General features: G+C 50.2%; 10 protein-coding genes across 10 annotated transcripts; 8 read left to right on the top strand and 2 right to left on the bottom strand.

Moving 5' to 3' along the window:
• Positions 1-317: 317 nt before the first annotated feature.
• On the top strand, positions 318-2,198 carry N7484_006971 (putative MFS multidrug transporter; the record flags this gene model as incomplete). Its single annotated transcript, XM_057117358.1, has 6 exons — positions 318-453; positions 512-606; positions 659-982; positions 1,039-1,194; positions 1,240-1,601; positions 1,661-2,198. 6 exons carry the CDS (start codon positions 318-320, stop codon positions 2,196-2,198), a joined length of 1,611 nt encoding a protein of 536 aa, XP_056970393.1.
• A 607-nt stretch (positions 2,199-2,805) lies between these two features.
• Positions 2,806-3,159, top strand: tfb5 (TFIIH complex subunit TFB5; the record flags this gene model as incomplete). The annotated part of the gene is made up of 3 exons (XM_057117359.1): positions 2,806-2,824; positions 2,875-3,026; positions 3,112-3,159. The coding sequence occupies 3 exons, from the start codon at positions 2,806-2,808 to the stop codon at positions 3,157-3,159; spliced, it is 219 nt and encodes a 72-aa protein (XP_056970394.1).
• Positions 3,160-4,889: 1,730 nt separating this feature from the next.
• N7484_006973 (Hsp20/alpha crystallin family protein) lies at positions 4,890-5,414 on the top strand (the record flags this gene model as incomplete). Its single annotated transcript, XM_057117360.1, has 1 exon — positions 4,890-5,414. The coding sequence occupies one exon, from the start codon at positions 4,890-4,892 to the stop codon at positions 5,412-5,414; it is 525 nt and encodes a 174-aa protein (XP_056970395.1).
• A 486-nt stretch (positions 5,415-5,900) lies between these two features.
• N7484_006974 (enoyl-CoA hydratase/isomerase family protein) lies at positions 5,901-6,806 on the top strand (the record flags this gene model as incomplete). Its single annotated transcript, XM_057117361.1, has 2 exons — positions 5,901-6,013; positions 6,065-6,806. 2 exons carry the CDS (start codon positions 5,901-5,903, stop codon positions 6,804-6,806), a joined length of 855 nt encoding a protein of 284 aa, XP_056970396.1.
• A 1,151-nt stretch (positions 6,807-7,957) lies between these two features.
• N7484_006975 (NADP-dependent oxidoreductase) lies at positions 7,958-8,926 on the top strand (the record flags this gene model as incomplete). Its single annotated transcript, XM_057117362.1, has 1 exon — positions 7,958-8,926. The coding sequence occupies one exon, from the start codon at positions 7,958-7,960 to the stop codon at positions 8,924-8,926; it is 969 nt and encodes a 322-aa protein (XP_056970397.1).
• Positions 8,927-9,024: 98 nt separating this feature from the next.
• On the bottom strand, positions 9,025-10,249 carry N7484_006976 (uncharacterized protein; the record flags this gene model as incomplete). Its single annotated transcript, XM_057117363.1, has 3 exons — positions 9,025-9,619; positions 9,674-9,963; positions 10,016-10,249. 3 exons carry the CDS (start codon positions 10,247-10,249, stop codon positions 9,025-9,027), a joined length of 1,119 nt encoding a protein of 372 aa, XP_056970398.1.
• A 1,098-nt stretch (positions 10,250-11,347) lies between these two features.
• N7484_006977 (NAD(P)/FAD-dependent oxidoreductase) lies at positions 11,348-12,577 on the top strand (the record flags this gene model as incomplete). Its single annotated transcript, XM_057117364.1, has 1 exon — positions 11,348-12,577. The coding sequence occupies one exon, from the start codon at positions 11,348-11,350 to the stop codon at positions 12,575-12,577; it is 1,230 nt and encodes a 409-aa protein (XP_056970399.1).
• A 692-nt stretch (positions 12,578-13,269) lies between these two features.
• Positions 13,270-14,080, top strand: N7484_006978 (rhamnogalacturonan acetylesterase RgaE; the record flags this gene model as incomplete). The annotated part of the gene is made up of 2 exons (XM_057117365.1): positions 13,270-13,381; positions 13,440-14,080. 2 exons carry the CDS (start codon positions 13,270-13,272, stop codon positions 14,078-14,080), a joined length of 753 nt encoding a protein of 250 aa, XP_056970400.1.
• A 164-nt stretch (positions 14,081-14,244) lies between these two features.
• N7484_006979 (isochorismatase family protein family) lies at positions 14,245-16,680 on the bottom strand (the record flags this gene model as incomplete). The annotated part of the gene is made up of 1 exon (XM_057117366.1): positions 14,245-16,680. The coding sequence occupies one exon, from the start codon at positions 16,678-16,680 to the stop codon at positions 14,245-14,247; it is 2,436 nt and encodes an 811-aa protein (XP_056970401.1).
• Positions 16,681-17,858: 1,178 nt separating this feature from the next.
• N7484_006980 (Ketol-acid reductoisomerase) lies at positions 17,859-19,049 on the top strand (the record flags this gene model as incomplete). Its single annotated transcript, XM_057117367.1, has 1 exon — positions 17,859-19,049. One exon carries the CDS (start codon positions 17,859-17,861, stop codon positions 19,047-19,049), a length of 1,191 nt encoding a protein of 396 aa, XP_056970402.1.
• Positions 19,050-19,059: the final 10 nt, after the last annotated feature.

Here is a 19,059-nt window from a genome sequence, read left to right on the forward strand (position 1 = left end):
AGAAATGAGATCCTTCGCTGAGTATCATTTGAAGTAGGAGTTGCATCGAATACAATGATGGTATCTAATGGCATTTGTGTACTCAATGAATGAAAACAGGCCGATCTCACGCACTTTATGTCATTGTTGACAACGATGTCGAATCGGGACGTGGTTCCCCGCATCCCGAGATTGGCTGCAACGGCTCTTATCTACACGTCCCAACATGATTAGAAATACACAGCCGCTTAACTCCGAGTCCCTTTATTCACTGAATCCAATGGCTTCTTATCCATCTTACCATCTCCTTTCCGGCTTTGAATTCATCGCATTCCATCATGGCCGATACACAAACACCACCATCTGAACAAACGCCGCTCATCGAGCCAGCATCAAAACATGACTCTCTTGACCTGAGCACCCTCAGAGGATGGGGAATCTCTGCCCTGATGTCCGTTTTGATTTTCATTCAAGGTAAAACCGAGTCTGGCTGCTTTGATCAGATGATATGCTGATTAATTGATTCAAAAAGCAACCAACATCTCAATGATGACAACCGCCCAATCCGAGGTCGCTGCGGACTTAGATGCTTTCGCCGAGGCCACATGGTTTACCTCCGCATTCATGGTAGGACATCGGAATCCCCGGGATTAGCAATGCAGTATTTAATTATTTGAAGATCGCAGCCTCGAGTGTAACTCCGCTAGCAGGACGATTCGCGGCGATCTTCACCGCACGTCTTTGCTTGGTTTTCTCAAGCACCATCCTGGCAATTGGCCTTTTCATTACTGCTGCCGCCCCTTCCCTGGCAATTTTCCTATTGGGTCGTGCTGTCACAGGATTAGGAAGTGGAGGGTTGATGAGTATCGCTATTATATTGATTTTGGACTTTACCAGTGACCGGAGACGAGGACTGTTTATTGGGCTTATCAGCACCAACTATACTGTAGGACTTGCTTCGGGCGCTGTCCTAGCGGGACTTCTGACTCCGATAATTGGATGGGTATGCTAGCTATTATCTCAGATTTGTTATAGTGACTAACCTAATCTAATGCTTAGCGTCTCATATTTTGGATTCAAGCTCCGGCTGCGCTTGTTCTGGGACCTCTGCTATACTTCGCTATTCCACCCCCAGCCGAAGATCATAGCTCCCTCCGGGAAGGTACTTTACTTCAAAGCCTTGCTCGCATAGATTATGCTGGTGCCCTGACAATTGTAAGTTTATTATGATTGCTCGAGAAGACACTGCTAACAAGGTAGACAATCTCGGTCGTCCTCTTTCTCACTAGCTTGGCCTCCCCTGAGGTTCTCATCTGGCCCATTCCATTATCATTGGCCTTTTTCCTTATCTTTCTTCTCATTGAGTCTCGATGGGCTCGCGAGCCCATTATTCCAGTCCACCTGTTCCGCAACCGCAGCGTCCTGCTGTCATGCCTGGCTGGCGTAGGCTTAATGATGTCTCGCTGGTGCGTCGTATTTTTCACTCCGGTCTATGCAATTGCAGTTCGGGGGTGGGCCCCCGCATCCGCAGGACTTATTCTCGTCCCGACAAATGCAGGGTTCGGAACTGGTGGGATACTTGTGGGCTGGCTTCATATCCGCAAAGGAGGTAGCTACTATGTGTGAGTTACTCGCCAATATTGTCCCATCAGTCATAAACTGAGCCCAACTAACAAAATAGCTCTTGTCTGGTTCTTTTCACCCTCTTTGCGTTCGCGACAATGGCCCTCTCGATTTTGTCTTCAGAGGACTCCCCAGCAGCATTGTTTATGATGGCAACCTTCTTGAACGGATTCTTTGCTGGTGCACTAATGAACTACACCATGTCCCATCTGCTACACCTTACGAGCCCTCACATGCACTACATCGTAAGTGCCCTATTTACTACATTCCGCGGGCTCGCAGGTAGCTTTGGATCCGCTGTCGGAGGAGGCTTCTTCACTCGGATCCTTAAAGGAGCATTGGAAACGGGATTCTTGCGGGAAGGACTCGCGCCTAAACCAGATCTGGTTCGCACTCTTCTTGGTAGTCCTGCTACAGTATCCCATTTGGATGGCATTGAGCGGCTGGTCGCTATTCAGAGCTATGCACATGCATTCCGTATGCTGTTTCTGGCGGCTACGTTCCTGATACTGGTGGCTGCTGCGCTCCAGTCAGGGACTGGGTGGACAGCAGGAAGCGAGGATAAGGTTGATGAATGGGAAGAAGACCGGGTATAGAGACTAATGCTTCCTCCTTCAGCTATCATGAACTCAATTGGGAACCAATAAACAAGCTTAGATAAAAGGATTGAAATCCCATGGAAGAACAAAGAGCGGGCTAGGTGCAATGAAAAGAAGATGCGGTAAAACGACTAGAGCTATGTATACCAAATATATGCATTTGACAATCATTGATCCGCTTTCTAGTCTCTGCTCTTCACTTAGCACACACAATTTTTGTTCTGAGCGCTCTCATTCCAAGGTGAGGCTGCAGTCGCTAAGAAAGGAAAGCCCGAGATAGGGTTCGTGTATATCAATAGTCATGATTGAAACGCCATTTTCCCTAATGCGCCATCCAAAAACTGCCATGTTAGAATGGCCGACATAATTAACAGATCTGTTCGGACTTATGCATCTTCTTTTCTTCAATGAATACCATTAACTAGTTTTCGTTCACTGCGAGGTATCTCCGAAAATACGAGTGCCTTGATGCCTTGATGCCTTATTGGCGCCTTATCTCCTTCATAGCTCCACCTCCACCTCAATCTCCAACGCGAACTCTTACTCTACTTTCACTCACGCACCACCTCTAAATACTTGCCAACCATAACCGCCACAACTCACAATGCCACGCGCTGTTAGAGGTAGGAGAAAATCCAATCACCGGAAAATCTGCGCTCACGTGGACTACCAGGCCTGCTCATCGAGTGCGATCCCTCGATTAAGTCCATGATCTTGAAGTACGACGAGGAACGACATGACTATATTGTAGAAGACCTGGATGATGAGAATCATCTGGTCATCAAGGAGAGTCAGCTGGAAAACCTGAAGGCACGCCTGGACCATGTATGTGCCCGATGAGCCTCGACTCGCCATCTCCACACCCGGGGCTTGGCGCATTCGAAACACTATCTGACATGCGTGCAATTAGGATCTCGATGAGAAAATCATGCAGCTTGACGAATCCGAATCCGAGTAAAGCGACCGTGTCTAGGAAGAACTCAACCTCCTCGAAACATTATGCTCTCAAAGGGCACGATCACGATTTCAATATGATAACTACCGAGATGGCTGCCGGCACACAACCCTTTGCGCCTTCTGTGTTGTATCTGCGTGCATCCTCCACTGTTGGAGCAGCTTGACAGGCCCACGTGCGAAGACGAATCTTTACGAGCCACTCTATGATACCCACCATTCAACCCCTACTGTGGATTCGCCCTACCTGTCGTTCTACTTGAAGAGTTCACTGCAAAGGGCGCCCTAGAAAAGCGACCAGTGACTAATGGCTATTTAGACGGATGGCGAATACGGACAATTCATTGACTTATGAGATATCCCCTGAAGCAAATCTTCGAAATATTCTGTTGGCTTTGACTGGTTTCTTGCTGCATGCATCAATTTGATATCGGGTTGGAGCCCACCAGCTCCGATGTTGATATTGACTGCAGGCTAGCAACTCATTTTCTCGTTCTATCCATTTCTTAGGGGGACTCCCATAATTAATATGCACTGGAGACTCTGGACCAATTCATTCTTCAAATTCTTACCCTTCTTCCCCTCGTATAATTTCCTCCAGGTTTCTTGGTACCCACGGATCGCCCGAAGGACTACTGTACGAATCTGTACATCATAGAATCGACAGTAGCAATGACAGAATCATCTTCCCAAGGCTCCAGTCAGGTACTCTCTAAGTCTACAATGCCCACTTGCCCGTAAAATGTGCATATGATGTTGCCAATTATACGATTTTGTTGATTTTCACCAAGCAGGCTTTGAGACTCTTCTCAATCTGGCCGGGTCTCCGCAGAGCACCGTCTCGCCGTGGTAATGAGGCACGAGATTACCTTGCGCCGTTTCTAAAAGCTTGTCTTTTCCTCGGCTTCAAAGTCGGTTTCCTAGTCCTTCTTTCGTGTCTTGATTATGATGACTGGCGGTAGACACCCCCCTGGCAGACGTAATCCGCGCCCAAAGAAACCGAGCATATAGCCTCATCCCTATATATTCAAATCTAGACTTTGACATTTAGATATTGATTGGGACATTTTGGTGTGAGGACCGTTGTCTAACCCAGAAACGTTGACAAATGAGTCTTATTCATGACCATCCAATGGATAATTGTTCGAATTGTGAATTATTAATTACAAAATCCGAGAAGTCTCTAGAAACAGAGTCCAGACTAGGTCTAAGGTAACCCTCATGCCCCTGTGTGTGACATGATGTCAATCGATCAATCAACTAACCAAGTCGCCACCCTGTATGCATTACACGAAAGCCACCTCAACAAACTTCAGGACGAATGACAAGGCAAGCTCCAGGATCACATGTAGCCTGGGAAGTATCCCGGTGCTTCTAGAAATGAGAAGTATATACTCCGTACTGTACTGATGATGTCAAAGTTTGGATATCTACAGTGTACGGATCACGTGGTAGAATCGTGGAGAAGGATCCACCCGCGACGGGAAGGCACGACCCACATCCAGCGAAACATCTAGTAAACACGTGAAGATGCAACCAGCTCCTGAAATCTTCCAGAACTACAGGCAGAATGACATCTGGACTGGGTGACAGCTGTCGGCCGTGATGCATAAATACCTCCTTCACCTCTGGTCTTTTCATCCCATCGCACAACAAACAACTCTCTTGACTACTAAAGCATCAAGCTCCAAACTACATCTTTACACACTCTAAATCCATTCTCCAACTTCAACCATGTCTCTTCAATTCCGTTCTCACTTCCCCACGGATGACTTCACCCGTGACTTATCCTCCGTCTTTCGTCTCTTTGACGACTATGATGTCCACCGTCGAGCCAACCGCCACCTAGCTCCACGACCCTTCACCCCCCGCTTCGATGTTCGCGAGACTGAAGATGCTTACCACCTGGATGGTGAGCTGCCCGGAGTCTCTCAGAAGAACATCGAGATCGAGTTCTCTGACCCCCACAATCTCACCGTGAAGGGTCGCACCGAGCGCGAGTATCACACCGAGCCTGAGGCCGCGGCCGAGACTGAGGAAAACAACTCCGATACCGACACTGGTTCCAACAAGCGAGACAAGCCTGCCGCTCCCCGTTACTGGGTTAGCGAGCGAACTATCGGCGAGTTCCAGCGCACTTTCACCTTCTCCAAACGCGTGGACCAGGACGCCGTCAAGGCTAGCCTCACGGGTGGTGTTCTCTCTATTGTCCTTCCCAAGGTCACTGCTACCGCCCCCAAGAAGATTACCATCCAGTAAAGGATGTGATTCGACCACAAGCGTCTTTTTGACGTCAATTACGAGACGCAACACGAGCTACGATGTTAATACTTTTTCTTGATCGCATTGCGGGGGGAGTTTCATCAGTCTGACAGTTCTTGACAGTTCTAATTTTCAACATGTATCTTAATAGTCTCTTTTCAATCAACATCTCAGAATCAATTTGTTTTCTATAAATTTAATTCAGGCAACGTAGTCTAGACTCTACGTAGATCTAAATCAGTAGCCATGCACGTAAAGGCGGTGGACTTATCGCCCCTTATCTCTGAGCCGAGGCAAATCAGTGATGCCGAGTACGCTACCTCCCCGCTCATTAAGTATTTAGACTCTTACCTGTCAATCATTTGGAGTTTCCTGAATAAATCAAGTCCAGATTTCAGATAACTTCCTATCAAACGCCAGCGCCCCACACTCCTCCGGACTCCCGCCACGACCTATCTGGGCTATCCCTGATTCCCATCCAATATGGCGCAAGGCTACTCGTTCAAATATTTCACGGTGGAGTTCCCAGCGGACCACCCCTATGTCGCGCACGTGGAAATCAACCGTGCAGATAAGTTGAATGCCTTCCTTGAAGCGTAAGCCCTTGACCCAATCAACTATGCTCCAAACGCTACTAACAACAACAGCATGTGGCTCGAAATGGGCCAGCTATTCGCCCGACTCTCCGACGACCCGAACGTACGCGCAGTAGTCTTCAGTGGAGCCGGCGACAAAGCCTTCACAGCCGGTCTCGACGTGAAAGCCGCATCAGAAGGCAGCGCCCTCGCCAAGGACGGCATAGACGGCACAGACCCTGCCCGCAAAGCCGCACACTTCCGCCGCCACGTCGCCGAATTCCAAAACTGCATCACAGCCATCGAGAAATGCGAGAAGCCCGTCATCGTCGCTATGCACGGGTACAGCTTCGGGCTGGCAATTGATATGTCGACAACGGCAGATGTGCGTCTCTGTTCGCGCGATGTGAAATTCTCGGTGAAGGAAGTGGATATCGGCATTGCGGCTGATATTGGAACGCTTACTCGCCTTCCTAAGGTTGTTGGAAACTTTGGGTGGGTGAAGGAGGTTGCGCTTTCTGCCCGTGTATTTGGAGCGGAGGAGGCGCTGCGAGTTGGGTTTGTGAATGCAGTTTATGAGAATAAGCAGGAGACTGTTGCTGCAGCTTTGAAGATGGCGGGACTTATTGCTAGTAAAAGTCCCGTTGCTGTGCAGGGGACCAAGGAGATTTTGAATTGGTCGAGGGACCACCCCGTCCAGGATGGATTGCGGTATACTGGTGTGTGGAATGCTGCGGCTATCCAGACAAAGGATGTTTCTAAGGCGCTTTTGTCTGGGATTCAGAAGCGGACACCGACTTTTGAGAAGCTATAAATAGTAAGTGCTGTATCATATAGCGGAGGGCGGAGGTGTTCTTTTAGGAGGTATCACGGACGCATTTATCTTCCTTTGGACTATTTTAGCGGTTATAGCTGCACCTGGATTCGCTGGGCAGTCAATCGTAAATCACAAATCATGTATATAGTTTAAATATTATGGCTTCCATTTTAGTCATCTGAAGCATGATCTCGCTCGCCTCAGGCGGGTTTGCTTTGTCTTGGGAATCAAAGAAACAATAACGGAATAGATAAAGGAATCAAAGTCGCTTACGCAGGGTATTTAGACTCATCCATAACCAACTTCAATTCCTGATTTCATGACCTTTCTACCTTCCGTCTATCTTCCAAGCTCTACGTCTAAGCGTTTGAATTCATTGGCAGAAGCTATCCACTACTGTTTCCCAATATGTATGTGTTCTTTCATGAATTACTACAGAGATCATATGGTTAACGCACTTGAACTAGTTGCATCTAACATGCCCTCTTCGGTTCCCTCACCTCAAAGTGTGTCGGAGGCCGAACAGTTGACGGGCCTGAGGAGCCGGAGTATCGATTCCGACACCTGCACCATCTTCCATTTTTGTACCATAGATCTCAGCATGTGGAGTGAAAAAAAGAAGGCAATTTTACGTCAAAGATGTTCAGCAGACATAGGATCTTCCACTCTGGTATTCGAGCCTGCGTGAGGCTGGACGCTGATTGGACTTCATTTCAGTGAGGCTCACCTGGCCCCAAGGCTTATCAGATGTCTCGAGTCTTCTGGTCCACAGCCACGGTATAAACTACTCGGTGGAGAAGCCAGTATTTGGCACCTGTTTTAGATACAGTAATAGAAATGCATATCACCACTCAACTTGGACTATTACTAGTAGCCTTGTAAACTATTTGCAGATTTTATACATATGTTAGGGAACAAATACACTGGAGAATGCGTAGACATGCGGCAATCCGTGTACTCGGGAACCCGGGCATTCGTTGCTCTACCACCTCCCGGGGCCGCCTCGGACCCCGATTTCCCTTTCTCCATTCGATACGGTGTGATAGGCGCATATATGAGTCCATAATGATCACCGTATCTCCACAACGCAGCATACACCTATTCACCTCCAGAACTTGCATCAACACCAAATCACTACACCTTCCACCATGAAAGCCATCCAAATCCTAGGCGACATTTCCTCGCCCGAAATTACCACAAACCGCTCAATGACCAAACCGGTTCCCAAAAACTCGGAACTTCTCGTCGCGGTCCACGCTGCCGGAATAACCGGTGACGAAATCATCTGGCCGGAGCCATACGCCACTCCAACCCGGATCCCGGGACACGACATCTCAGGCGTGATCTCCTCCACTGGACCAGAGTACCAAGGCCCACTACAAATCGGCCAAGAAGTCTATGCTTACCTCGGGGCGGATCAAGGCCAAGGCCAAGCGGATTATGTGATATGTCTGCCGAGCGAAGTTGCGCTAAAACCGACAAAACTCTCTCATGCGGAAGCAGCCGCGCTGCCTATCCCGCTTCTTACGGCTTGGGAAGCACTTTTCGATCATGGAGCACTGAAAGCTGGAATGAAGGTTCTTGTGACAGGCGCTTCGGGGGCAGTTGGTACATTTGCTATTCAGTTCGCAGCACAGACGCTCGGTGTGCATGTTATTGCGCTGGCTTCGTCTCGGAATCATGAAATGCTGAGACGGCTTGGTGCGAGTGAGGTTCATGACTATGGAATCACCGATTGGGAAAAGCACATTGCCGACGTGGATGTGGTTTTCGATACGGTTGGAGGTGATGTCTTGAAAAAGACTTGGAATTGCGTCAAGGATGACGGGGTTATTGTGACCGTTGGGGATCCTGCGCCTGCGTGGGCATTCGGACAAGGCCAGGCCGAAGAATCTGCTGATCATCCGAATGTGCGATATGTGCATTTTATCGTGTCTCCGAATGCGGAGATACTAGGGAAGGCAGGGGAAATGATTGACTCCGGTTCCCTGGAGAAATTTGCAGTCAAAACTTTTCCATTTGATGAAGCGAAAACAGCGTGGGATCACGCTCAGCGGAGGAATCGTGGATATAAGGTGGTTATTGACTTTATTGAGAATAGCGCTTCGAATTGTTAAGCATTTACTCAATGGAGTTTGTTACGAGATTGGATCTGCTGCTAGTTCTCATCATATCATTATTTTTGACCTTCATTAGCTTGTCCAAGCTTTAGGCCTTAGCTTTCCCAGGCAACATTTGAATCCAGATCTCCAATATTATACCACCCACATAAATCATCTATAGACCCCAAGGAAGGCACCACATTGAAATCATCGCTAGATGCTCCCGTTTCAGATCCAAACGCACCCCCCTGTGATTGGCTACTGGAAAAGTCCGACCCTTCGCGGGGCTGGGTTGTCACTTTAGATGCCAGTCCAAGAACATGGTGGGCAATGGTCTGAAGTTCCCGCACGTTCCTTGCTGTTCGAGGCCACAGCTCAGCAAGCGCTTTGAGACATCCAATGGTCATGCGGATTTGTTCTCGTGCAATTGCCAATTCTTTTCCCTTCAGCAAAAAGCTACAAGCAGAGAGAAGGGCGAGCGTTCCTTCGCTGACCATGCAGGTCGTAAAGGGGGAATGGTGAAAGTATTCTGTAGGTAATGCTAACAGGCGGATTTGTTCCTCAACAGCCCGTAGTACGCGGACGGTGTGTATGTTCACCAAATCTGGTGAGGGAATAGCTTCAGGTGGCTCCCTAGCACAGCTTGACGTCTCTTCCACGGGGTTGAATTTGAGGTCTGAAAATGGACGATGCAAACCAATACTCGCGCTAGAGAAGATTTAATATCAAGACCGTTTTCCTTCATCACGGATCAAAACTTACACTTGAATAAGATGATGGGCCTGGAACATGAGCTCGTCGATTTCTCCATTCTTGCTCATGACTTCTTTGCGATTCTTGGGCAATAAAAGGAGCCACCCATTCAGGATTGAGTCTGCAGTCTGGATCACCTGCGGGGAATCTTCTTTCCGGGCATTCTTGGGAGCCGTGGAGATAGCAAATGCCGCACCTTTCACAGCACCAATGAGATAAGCAAAAGATGAGAAAACGGGATCATCGGGAGCGAACTCGCGACAGTCAAAGTCGTACAAGGTTTTCGGGGTGGGAATATGCTACACTGTGGTAAGATATACAACCTAGTCAAGAGCCGAACGATGCACTTACCCCAAGCTCATATTCGTCTTCTTCACAGGGTAGTTCCACGGTAGCATCGATGTTCCGTAGAACTTGAAAGTTCATGGTCCCAAGCGTCCCCTGGTAATAAGCTTCAATGGTATATAGCATCCACCAAGTTCGCCTCCAGCTTTCCTGCAACACCAAATCATCATCTCCATGAGTCACTGCGAATTCTTGTCGGAACATTCCCAATGCACGAGCGGCTTGAACCGCTATATTCATTTGACATTGGGATTCACTCTTGTACTCATACCAGAATAATGCGATTGAGTATAGCAGCCGACATTGAACCATGACAGGATCCGTTGGTAGTAATTGTAAAAGTCCAGCTTCTACGTGATCCTTCAATGGAATCGACCATTCATGCGACTTATAAATGTTTCCAACAAGGCGCATGACAGCAATGAGTGAATTCAAAGAATTTTGTCGCATCGGATCTTCATAGGCTTTTGTCAGGTATCTCCGAGGTAAAAGGAAAGGATGAAGCTTATGAAAATTCTTGTAGTATAAATCGATCAATGGATCGCTTCCTATGCTGCTGAACTGCACTGGAACTGTACTGGGAGACCCAGTACTAGACAGTTGACCCCCAAAACTACTTCCGTTAAGCAATTCATAGCTGTTCGAGAGATCCAGATCGACGATTCCAGTACTGAAATCCTGATGAACCTGTGGCCCCGCCGATCGCTGCAGGCTCAGACTGGTGTTCAGTCTGGAATCCTCAATAGCCGCAAGTCGCTTGCGCCTCTCGGTTAAAGCTGCACGGTCCAGCCCGCCCCGACGTGATTGGGCATATTGGCATTCCCTGGAGAATTCCGCGCAGCGAGTACAGCGGGGTTTTTTGGCGTCGCATTTGAGGTGACGCGAGCGACAGGGCAGACACGCTAGCGAAGTTCGTGTCGCTCTGCCATTATGCGGTGACCTATTGACTTTGTTGTTGTCGACGTCCATATCAAGATGGAGAGTCATCGGCTGGCTGGAGACGAGTTGGTGGTCGTCAAGACGAGCGGGTATCCGGCAATCCGGGTATCCACACCGGCGACGGTTTAGCGGGGAAACACCGGTTGCCTGATTTAAGGCTCGGGAACCTTATTTCTAATCTCCGTCACGCCATCTACTCGATTAGCCTTTTCGGGGGTCGCATCTCCATTCAACTTGTACGGATACTGAAGTCGGGATAGATGACATCAAATTGGCCACATAAAAGAGATAAAAGAGCACTAGTTTCTGTGATTCAGCCTTGATTTTCACTATCTATCCACCTTGCCAGCATTTGAGTATCTAAACAAACATTTACCAATTGACTACCCATATCGAAGAATGGCGAAGATCGTGATTATCGGTGCGGGCTTTGCTGGCGTCTGGAGTGCCCTTTCAGCCAAGCGTCTGGCAACCCTTGTGAACAAGCAAAGCAGCTTGGAGATCCAAGTCATCGCTCCAGAGCCATCCTTGGTCATGCGTCCACGACTCTACGAAGCCAAGCCATCCGAGATGACGCACTCTCTTGGTCCTCTCTTCGAGGAAGCAGGTATTACCTTTTTCCAGGGCATCGCCCAGGCAATTGATACCCAAACCAACACGATTCATGTTCGATCCCTCGAAGGGGGTGAATCAACAGTCACATATGACCGTTTGGTTCTAGCCGCCGGTAGCTCCGTCATGCACCCCCGTGGAATCACCGGCATTGAACAGAACGCCTTCGACATCGATTCCTTGGCGTCTTCTGAGAAACTAGATGCCCACCTCCAGAGCCTGACTACCCTTCCGGCAAGCCCATCACATAATACGATCGTCGTATGCGGTGCAGGGTTCACAGGCATCGAAGCCGCAGCGGAGCTACCTAAAAGACTTGGTCATATGCCAAACGTCCGTGTCATCTTGGTCAGTGGTGCCGACCAGATCGGTCCTGACTTTGCCCCGAGTTCTCGCTCTGTTATCACGCAAGCTTTGACCGAGCTCGGAGTTGAGCTGAAGCTTGGATCTGCCGTCACAGCCATCGACGCGGACGGCGTAACCCTTGCATCTGGGGAATGTATCCCAGCAAAGACTGCAATTTGGACAGCAGGCGTTCGGGCTACACCTTTGACACAGCAGATTCCCGGTGAGAAGGACAACCTCAACCGCCTTCGTGTCAATCAGCATCTGCGTGTGCCATCGGCCAATGATGTGTTCGCTACTGGTGATGCGGCTTGTGTTTTTGCTGATACAGAGGGACAGCATTATGCATTGATGAGCTGCCAGCACGCTCTCTCACTGGGTCGTGTGTCGGGACATAATGTTGCGGCGGATCTCCTCGGGGAACCTTTGGTGGATTATCAACAGGCTGCGTATAATTGCTGTCTAGACCTTGGTGACTGGGGTGCTGTTATCTCTGCGGGTTGGGATAGGGAGCTTAATATCTCCGGGGCTGAGGCAAAGAAAGTCAAGTGCTTCATCAATCAGAGATTGATCTATCCACCTGGTGACGTGGAGCAGGCGCTAGCCCAAGCAAACCCGATCTTGCCAGACTCTGACGAGCTATTTAGACAGGTGCAGGAAGCTGTGGCATAATTCCTCCGCGTTTTCAAGCTCTCTTGACACTTGTATATTTAGAAAGTTCATGTTCATTACCATGCATCATACTATGTACCACATATGTACCACAACCATAAAATACCTCTGGACCATTTCATTTCCAAAGAGTATAAAACGTATCCAACGCCATCACCTAATCTGACACACTTCCATCCGTACCCGATCCTGTCAAGTTTCAAGAAAATACACCACTCGGTTTCCTCTACCCCGAAACAAAGTAAGTTTCAGTACCAGGAATTCCCTCTCCGCACCTCCATCTAAGGCTTACCCCGAAAGCCAAGGGCTTTCCACCGTGGATCGCAGAAACCCAGCTTCCATGAATCAAAATAAGCGCTACTCCCGTCGATCACGTCAATGCGGACTTCTTTCCTGTCTTCGCTTTGGACGCTCATGCATATAATCTGCACATCGAACCCTCTTTTCCCGCTGATCCGAGCGTCCGTGGGTCAGATGACACTGGTAGACATTGCTGTCAGAGTTTCATGGGCTGCTTTTTTCCGCGTGTCTTATGAGGAAGTATCTCCGGAAACATGGACGTCGGAATATTAATTCAAGCTTATAGTGAATGAAGTTGCGGTGGCTATAAAGAGCATGTGTGCCTCTGTTCGGGGAAGCAAGCACATCGAATCAATCCTGTTCAAAGTTCTTTCTATACCTACTTCCTAGCTATGAAGACTGCTACACTTTTCTCGGTGCTTATCCCAAGTGTCCTTGGAAGCACGATCTACTTCGCTGGTGATTCTACCATGGCGAAGGGCGGAGGTGGAACTAGCACAAATGGTACATACAAATATCTATACCGGGTAGCCATCAGAGCAGATGAAGCTAACACAATCAGGATGGGCTGAATATGTGTCAACGTTCACCACATCGACAATCTCCAACCAAGCAATTGCAGGCCGCAGCGCACGTTCATATACCCGTGAGGGCCGGTTCACCACCATTGCCAACGAAGTCAAAGCTGGCGACTGGGTAGTCATCGAATTCGGCCACAACGACGGCGGGTCCCTGACGCCAACAGACAATGGACGTACCGACTGTTCCGGGACAGGGACTGAGACCTGCACTACGGTGTACGATGGGGTGACTGAAACGGTTCTGACATTCCCTGCGTACTTGGAGAATGCAGCGAAGACGTTCAAGGCGCTTGGGGCAAATGTGTTGATCTCTAGTCAGACACCCAATAACCCGTGGGAGACTGGGTCATTTGTTTACTCACCATCGCGGTTTGTGGCGTATGCGGAGTTGGCAGCGGAGACGGCGGGGGTGGCGTATGTTGATCATGGGGCTTATGTTGCGAGTATCTTTGATACTCTTGGAGACGATGTAGTTACTGAGTATTATCCTCTTGATCATACCCATACTAGTCCTGCGGGTGCGTTGGTGGTTGCCGAGGCCTTTTTCAAGGCTGTTGTCTGCGGAGGCGTTGCGCTGAAGAGTGCTTTGAACACTACTTCTTTCCCAGGCAATTGTCTGTAGAGTCACTGGGTCAACGGTGGGGTAGCCAAGGCAATATTCGGAATGTAAAGTGTTCATGGAAGTTTGGCTAATCGCCAGTAGATTCATTACGTTTCATAATATGTCCGTAGATGCAGGTGTAATGGGTATCAAATTTACCGCCATCACGGTTTCTCAGACCACTGTCATCGGGACTCTAGGATGCCTCGAACGATGCCACGTCTGTCAACTCGATGATAGTACTGGGTCAGGTTGGCGAACCGAGCATCGAAAGGTCCTTGGGTCTGTACGATCTCCCATAAGACTGGCCAAAGCCCACAATCGTCGATGCCTAACACTGTGCCTCCCAAGAAATACTGTCCCTCCAGAGCACGCTCCCAGTGTCGCAGGCCGCCACTGAATTCCTCCATGGGCTTGCTTGCATAATGTTCACGCCATTCTAATTGCAAGTCTTCTATCCATGAGAGATGGCTTCCACCTCTTAGAATATCGACTCCAGGTCGTGAAGTGTCGGCGGGTCGTGAACCCAGATGTCTTAAGATGGCCAGGTCACCAGTGACAGTTGTTCCCTGGGAATCAATGTACCCTGGTCGTTTGGTTTCGCTGACATTGACTTCCATATCTGGCTTGTCGGAGATCTCGTATCGGATACCATTTTCTCCCAGGGCAAGGCGTACCCTAAGGTCGGCCACTGGATCTCCACTTAGTGTTAGTTGCGCCGACGATGCAGTAACAAAATTCACCACATCAAAGCCACCGCCATAGACATCATTCCAGCGAAACTCGGACAAGCGATTCTCCTGGCCAAACGCACGAATTATTCGTTCCGTCTCTTCAGGGTTTCCGTGGATAGCGGGGCGGGCTGTATCTTGAGATTTTCCCACCGCACCCTGGCCCCAGATCAAATTTTTGGTTGGGTGGAGATATGTGCCAATATGCCGAAAGGTTAACGAGATACGCTCGCCACCGTATGCTAGTTCCTCTGCGGTCTTGGTGTTCTCTTGGCGTTTATCCGGCCGGATGCCATGTAACCAGCGCATGTTGGTTTTCTGGCCAAGGATGAATAGTGATCGATGCGGTAGTGGCACTCGCTGTGTGGTTCGGCCTGATTCTGTTTCACTTTTGCGCTCTGAGGAAGTTTTGGTGCGAAGGATCATAACTCGCTGGGCCCCTAAGCTCACATTGCAAATGGAAGAACCTCGAACAATATCCAACGTCTTGTCAGAATGCTCCGAAATGTTATCCTGTCCATCTCGGTAGAGTTGGATCAAACAATGGTTGAGCGGGTGGCCCAAAATTTTCTCGACTGCGATGCGAACTTCATCAATGGTAGATGTGAATGAGGTTAGGGGTGGAGACTCGTCGGCGGGGTGTCGATAGATTGGAATGGCCTCATCCGGCTCAATTTGGCCCTGGACTGCGACCAGTCGAGGTACCTGACCGGAAAGGTGGTACATTTTCTGCCAGGAAACCTCATTTCGGATGCGCTCGAAAGCATTTTTGGGGATATCGAGTTCTTGGACAAGACGCGAATCGCCTTCGCCGATGGTAGGTTCATCTGGTTTCCGTACTTTTTCTGCAGGCGGATTTGATGGGGGATCGTCTGTTTTCTCTGCAGCATCTGGAGCTGGGCGCCGCTTGGGTCGGCGCACTCGCGCGCGTACTTGCTTCTTTCCCTCGACAGGAGACCGCGCAGTTCCTGCAGCGCTTCGGTGCAGTCGAGTAAGAGAAGCGATCTCTGCTATATTAAATGCATCTTCTGGGTCTTCCTCGCGTATCTCGTCGTGTTCCTCCGCCTCCACCCCCAAAGTATCCATGACACTCTCGATGCCAAGCGATGCACCAGCAGGCCGTTTGGGTTGTGGTGCTCCCCGAGCAATAGCGTTTGTCTCTTCCCAATCCAGTTCCTGGTATAGCTCCTCGGCAGTCAAACCAGTTGCGCCAAGGATGTCTGCCATGCGGCGCATCGCTTCACGATGGCGCCCAAACTCCCGGTATCCCAAGCAATCTTCGATCAACGTGACCGAAAAACCATTGCGAACGGCATCTAACGCAGTGGCGTAGACTGAGACATTGGACAAAGAACCACAGAGATATACCTCCGTCACAAATCGAGTTCGGAATGAGAGCACGAGGTCATTCGACTCCAGTGCGGAGTACCCAGTCTTGTCCAATACCTTGTCATGCTCCGGGTTGATGGCAGCAAGGACGGGCGCGGGGAATTGGAACCCAGCGGTTTGCGCGGCACAGCAAATAGGCGACTGAGCTGATAGAAAAGCCTCAGTATCGACGGGCTCTGGAGAATCGCGATCTGATGCGACTTCAATTACCTCCGTCTGGGGCATGGTGTGTTTCTTGGGCGGTTCTTTTGCCAAGACGATGCGATCGCCGAAATTCCAGTCCGAGATCGACTGAGGAGCTTCATATTGTGAGCGAACCCAAATCACATCACCGACTTTCCGGAATGCTGCCGCGAGTGGGGGCAGTATCTCCAGGATCTCAGCGGTATTGGGGATGTGAAGCCCTCCGGACGGGCGAACGAAGTCATTCTGGAAGTCGAGCAACAAGAGCGCCTTCCGCGTCTTAATTCTGGGAATGTTATTAAATGAGAAGAAACTCATTGTAAAGACATGATCCGGAGGCCCATCCGACAACCTTGTCAATATGAGGGGTTTGGGGAGGGGGAGCTTGGAATTGGAGAAGCGGGTTTGTTTTACTTTGGTTCCGTGGGGCACAACTTTCAAGCGGAGGTGGACACCTCAGGCAGGAAATTAAGTTTCACACTTTTCCTCAAATTTACAATGACTGAAAGGGTGCGAATGATCTGGTTTATGTGAGCGTTGGGGTGGGAATCCACCCGAAGGTAACCCTGGGACCATCAACGGTGAGGGTGACTGGCGCTGCCAACGAGCATGGTGTCCGTCGTGTCGGGTCAATTGAGCGGGCGTCATTGGCCATCAGATGTGATGTGGTTCAGTCTAGAGAGGTCTCTGGTAACTAGTTTACCGTATAGAAGGAAGGGAGAATTCGATAGGTCTATTCGCATAATATGCTAGTTGCCAGCATGCGATACCGTTCTAGAGCAACTGTCCTAAGGCCCAAACCATGGATTTCAGATCACTATGGAGCACCTGAGTCACAGCGGTGGATATCTCTCTCGGTGGCCTCCCCGAGTCGACATCGGAGGTGATTTCATCTGGTCTGACACAATGACCAGGCACTACAGTAAGGTGCATACCTTCCAATGGGTAGATCGGTATTTTTATAAAGAATCACATTGTATAAATCAGATGGTACTTCAGATCGGTACTTTTCCTTCATAGGTTAAATGATATAGGCCGGGGTTAACCCCTCTAGGGCTACGTCATGGGACTTCGGGAGTATTGCACAATGGAGCTGCATTCAATGTTGAGTTTAATTTATAAATATCCTCACGCTTGGTGGAATGTTAGATTCCCCGGAACAACATACAAGGTCCCCGGAAATAATTCAACACATTAGCATCACGTTGGTGGCGATTGGCAGATCTGCAAACAACGTAACAGACTCAACCTAGATTGTCACCGACTGCGCGCGGTGATTACCTAACCCGGCCACGGAGGCCAATCAGAGCAGCCCCGGTGTCGGCCCGGGGAGCAAGAGCACCTCTCCGGGGCTCACGTGAGGTGACTCGCAGGGAAAAGTGGAGCCTCGAAGCTTTCCCACCCCAACCGGCACTACATTTAAGTCTCCAGATTTCCTCCCCCCAGCTCAAGATTTCTTTCTCTCTTCACTCTCCACTCCCCAATTCACATTCACAATGGCTTCCCGTGGTCTTCCCCGTGCCCTCCGCATGGCCCGTGTGGCCGCCCCTCGCTCGGTCGTCACCGCTGCCCTTCCCCGGCCTGCTCTGGCCAAGGTTGTGCCCCGTGTCATCGCTCCCATGACCCCCGTCCGTGGTATCAAGACCATTGACTTCGCCGGTGTCAAGGAGGATGTCTACGAGCGTGCCGATTGGCCTCGTGAGAAGCTCCACGAGTTCTTCAAGAACGACACCCTTGCCCTCATCGGTTACGGCTCCCAGGGTCACGGCCAGGGTCTCAACCTCCGTGACCAGGGCCTCAACGTCATTGTCGGTGTCCGCAAGGATGGTGCTTCCTGGAAGGAGGCCATCGAGGACGGCTGGGTCCCCGGCAAGAACCTGTTCGACATGAACACTGCCATCGAGAAGGGTACCATCGTCATGAACCTGCTCTCCGATGCCGCCCAGTCTGAGACTTGGCCCGCTATTAAGCCCCTCATCACTAAGGGCAAGACCCTCTACTTCTCTCACGGTTTCTCCCCCGTCTTCAAGGACCTCACCAAGGTCGAGGTCCCCAAGGACGTCGACGTCATCCTCGTTGCCCCCAAGGGTTCCGGCCGTACCGTCCGCTCTCTCTACCGTGAGGGCCGTGGTATCAACTCCTCCATTGCCGTCTACCAGGATGTCACTGGCCAGGCCAAGGAGAAGGCTATTGCCATGGGTGTTGCCGTCGGCTCTGGCTACCTCTACGAGACCACCTTCGAGAAGGAGGTCTACTCTGACCTCTACGGTGAGCGTGGTTGCTTGATGGGCGGTATCCACGGTATGTTCCTCGCTCAGTACGAGGTTCTGCGTGAGCGTGGCCACTCCCCCTCCGAGGCCTTCAACGAGACCGTTGAGGAGGCCACTCAGTCCCTCTACCCCCTCATCGGTGGTAACGGTATGGACTGGATGTACGCTGCCTGCTCCACCACCGCCCGCCGCGGTGCCCTCGACTGGTCCCCCCGCTTCAAGGATGCCCTGAAGCCCGTCTTCAACGACCTCTACAACGCCGTCAAGGACGGTTCCGAGACCCAGCGCTCCCTCGACTACAACTCCCAGCCCGACTACCGCCAGAAGTACGAGAAGGAGATGGAGGAGATCCGTGAGCTCGAGATCTGGCGCGCCGGAAAGGCCGTCCGCTCTCTCCGCCCCGAGAACCAGAAATAAATGAAATAAT

The sequence above is a fragment of the Penicillium longicatenatum genome (genome assembly GCF_028827895.1).
Source record: "Penicillium longicatenatum strain IBT 33135 chromosome Unknown contig_4_segment0_segment0, whole genome shotgun sequence".
NCBI lineage: Eukaryota > Fungi > Ascomycota > Eurotiomycetes > Eurotiales > Aspergillaceae > Penicillium > Penicillium longicatenatum.